At 46.1% G+C, this 3,841-nt stretch overlaps 1 protein-coding gene across 1 annotated transcript in view; it reads left to right on the top strand.

The window, feature by feature from the left end:
- Positions 1-922: 922 nt before the first annotated feature.
- The window catches only part of KCTD16 (potassium channel tetramerization domain containing 16), a 235,468-nt gene continuing 232,549 nt past the window's right edge, over positions 923-3,841 (top strand). Inside the window, exons 1-2 of the mRNA XM_081826909.1 lie at positions 923-1,824; positions 2,186-3,340. Of these exons, the coding sequence (XP_081683035.1) occupies positions 2,509-3,340 (832 nt within the window). The 5' untranslated portion in view covers positions 923-1,824; positions 2,186-2,508. The remainder of the gene's footprint in view (positions 1,825-2,185; positions 3,341-3,841) is intronic.

Below are 3,841 nucleotides of genomic sequence, written 5' to 3'. Positions count from 1 at the left end.
TATCTAATTCATACTTTCAACTCCATTTTTGGCTTTCACTTTTAAAAAAAATAGCAATTATTTGGGATGGAGTGTGCCTCACATGTATTATTCATAGATGAAATACTATATTCTGATTAGGAGGGTGAGTCCTAAGACACTGGCATTTTAAAGGAGAAATGGTCGACTTACTGTAAGCTGTTGGCTGGGCCATTATTGACTGGCAGGATCAACTGGAAGCACTTTGTTAGTGGATTAGGTTGCCCTGGAAATGCCTTCCTGAAACTCTAATGATGCACTTAAGGAAGCCCTCTGGGACAGGAGTAAAATGTCTCTTAGCCGGTCGTGTCTTCCACCAGAGTCCTCTTGGGATGAGTTGGGAGGGGGCTGGGGCATGTCCAAAGAGAGGCTCAGGAAAGACACAGCCCCAGAAAAAGGTTGCAGGTAACAATTTCTTGCAGGTAAGCTGAGATAATGACTTACTGATGTCAGCTGTGGGCTTTCTGAGCGTACCATTGCCTTCACGTATTCTTTGGAAAGAGCATCATTAATTCCAGAGAGACTGTATTTATTTATTCATTTGCTGGGGTTGGGGTGGCACAGGGATGGAGAAGAAGTGGGGCGGGGGCGGGGGGAGAGGGCATCTGAAGGAAAACATGGTTTAATCCCCTTTGCTTTTAAGGAAAACCCCTTTGTAGCTTGAACATTGGGGTCATTCGGTGTGCTTTCTTCTTCTTTCTTAAAAAAGCCTATATGGAGGCGAAATTTGCCCTTCAGCAGAAATTCAGTGCCTGTGCAAAGGGTTTGTTTGTAGATTTTTCAAATGCAAAAGCACTTGTGTTTCTGTCACCGCTGGGGTGGGGGGTTATTTCTGGGGAAGGGTGGCGTTGGTGGAGGTGTAAAAGGCAGGAAGCAGGAAGAAAAGGCAATGCGAAGGCCGCGGCAAACTCCAGACTCGCGGGCAGGACGCGGAGGGAAGTGGCTGCGCGGCGCCGCGTCCCCGCCCCAAGCGCGGAGCCGGGCAGTCGCGTGCCACGGCCGGTGCGCCGCGTCCCCGTGCAGTCCTGGCGACCTGTCACCGAGGACGACGTGACTCGGAGCTGCCTCCGCTTTCTCCAAGCCATATTCCTTTAAGATGATGTAATAGTCATTTCCCTGGATGGTATCTTGCCTGCACTGCTGAAACAACAGCATCCGAACTGCACTGGGAACTGTGGAACCACCCAGCTCCGCCGCCCGCCGGAGAAGCCCGAGCCCGAGCCCCCCGCGGCCTCTCTGCGCTGCGGCGGCCGGGCTCCCAGCGGCTCCCACCTGCACGGGAACATGGGAGTCCGTTTGCCCTTGCCGGCAGGTGGGGTGGCTACCTGGGACCCCAGCAGGGCACATCTATCTGGCTTTCTTTCTGCTCCTGGGCTTTCTGAAAAGCTTCTAAGTCCCAGTACCTCTTCCAACTCTCTTCTGTTTTAAGGATTCTTTCTAAAGGTTTGAGTTTTTTTTTTTTTCTTCCCCTTTTTACTGGAGAGGCTTTGGTTGGATATTTTTCTCTGCCTTGCTTCTTCAACCCAACCACCTCTCATTACGCTTTAACTTTTCTGTGACTTGTTTCAACTTGACATTGGGAGTGAATACATACCTATATACATACATACAAATACACATTTATATAAATATTTACATATATCTATATAAAATTATTTTCTAAGAGCACATCTCTTTGGCACTTTTCATTGATACCTCTGTCCTTTACCTCTTTGGGATTTGACAAGCTCGACTCTGGCTGTGGATTCTGATTCCTTTGCAAATGGGTATTTCTTCACAGGAACTGGGTTTCCAGCACTCACTAAGGTAAGTTCTGAGACTTACTGCTTTTCCTGCCCATCTTGGAGAAAAAAAAAAAAATCCCCTTTTAAAAGTTGAAAATCATATATTCCTTTTTAAAGCAGAAATACCAATAGAAATATTTTTAATACTAATTGCTGGAGACAGAGGCGTATGGATAAACATGTAGACACAAAATAGCTTGAGAGAAGCTACAATTTAGTTGAAGAATGGCTGAAATCAGTAGTTCCAGGGCTGCTTATGTAAAATAATCTCTCCCTCCCTCCCTCCCTACTCCCCCCCCTCCCTCCCTCCCCTCTCTCCAGTGGTGTCTCTTTTTCTGACTCATGCTGGGTTTGAGGAAATAATTTTCTCTCTTTTCCTTCAGACAGACCTCTGAGTAACTGGGGACTTGGCCTGCCTTGCCTACTGAGCTTGGGGCAGATCGGATGGAGATGAGTTGGTTATATTCTATGAAGTAATAGCTCACCACCAGCCAGGGTTTAAACTACTTTTGCAGCATCACTTCACCTGTGGACTCTTCTAAATTTTGCTTCCTTGGGGGAAAAAAAAACTGGGGTAAGAGAAGGTCGTTTTTAACAAGTTAGCATCCTTCTCCCTCTTTGATAAGTTGATGCAAAGGATAAGGCTGTGACTCCACTGGATTTCACCTTCAAATCAAAATAGGAGAAGAGCAAGAAGAAAGGGACAATGGCTTTAAGTGGAAACTGTAGTCGTTATTATCCTCGAGAACAGGGGGCTGCAGTTCCCAACTCCTTCCCTGAGGTCGTGGAGCTGAATGTCGGGGGTCAAGTTTATTTCACCCGCCATTCCACATTAATAAGCATCCCTCATTCCCTCCTGTGGAAAATGTTTTCCCCAAAGAGAGACACGGCTAACGATCTAGCCAAGGACTCCAAAGGAAGGTTTTTCATTGACAGAGATGGATTCTTGTTCCGTTATATTCTGGACTATCTCAGGGACAGGCAGGTGGTCCTGCCTGATCACTTTCCAGAAAGGGGAAGACTGAAAAGGGAAGCTGAGTACTTCCAGCTCCCAGACTTGGTCAAACTCCTGACCCCTGATGAAATCAAGCAAAGCCCGGACGAATTCTGCCACAGTGACTTTGAAGATGCCTCTCAAGGAAGCGACACGAGAATCTGCCCTCCTTCCTCAGTGCTCCCTGCGGACCGCAAATGGGGCTTCATTACAGTGGGCTACAGGGGGTCCTGCACTATGGGCAGAGAAGGGCAGGCAGATGCCAAGTTTCGGAGAGTTCCCCGGATTTTGGTTTGCGGAAGGATTTCCTTGGCAAAAGAGGTCTTTGGAGAAACTTTGAATGAGAGCAGAGACCCTGACCGAGCCCCAGAAAGATACACCTCCAGATTTTATCTCAAATTCAAGCATCTGGAAAGGGCTTTTGATATGTTGTCAGAGTGTGGATTCCACATGGTGGCCTGTAACTCCTCAGTGACAGCATCTTTTGTCAACCAGTATACAGATGACAAGATCTGGTCAAGCTACACTGAATATGTCTTCTACCGTAAGTACAAAGGGTTCTTTTGATTTTTCATCTGTATCAATTCTCTTTGCAGTTGTTTATGGTCTGCATGTTCAGTCAGTGTCTAAGGAATACCATTTGGGATTTTTTTAAACTCCTGAGGTATAACTAGAGTATTAGAGGTTCTAAATCAGGTCTCACATTTTATCTAAGGCAACTTTTATCTGTTTTATCAGTAACATCAGAGAATATTCAAAGGTCTATGCAAATGATGTTGGTTTAGGTAATTTGGGGATTGGAGGCAGACATGTATGTCTGTTTGCCAGATATGGGATTGTGAGGAGAAGACGATGGCTGGAACTTGGCTGTTGGTCCATGGGAGGTTAGCAGACTCTGAGTGGATGAGGTGGTGCTGTCCATTCTTTATTTTTTTATTTTTTTAATTAATTAATTTTTTAATGTAGTGTTCCATGATTCATTGTTTTCGTGTAACACCCAGTGCTCCATGCAGTACGTGCCCTCCTTAATACCCATCACTGGGCT

Source organism: Leptonychotes weddellii, chromosome 7 (genome assembly GCF_054177405.1).
Source record: "Leptonychotes weddellii isolate Sample4059 chromosome 7, ASM5417740v2, whole genome shotgun sequence".
In the NCBI taxonomy this organism is placed as follows: Eukaryota; Metazoa; Chordata; class Mammalia; order Carnivora; family Phocidae; genus Leptonychotes; species Leptonychotes weddellii.
This window is presented reverse-complemented; position numbering and strand designations above follow the sequence as displayed.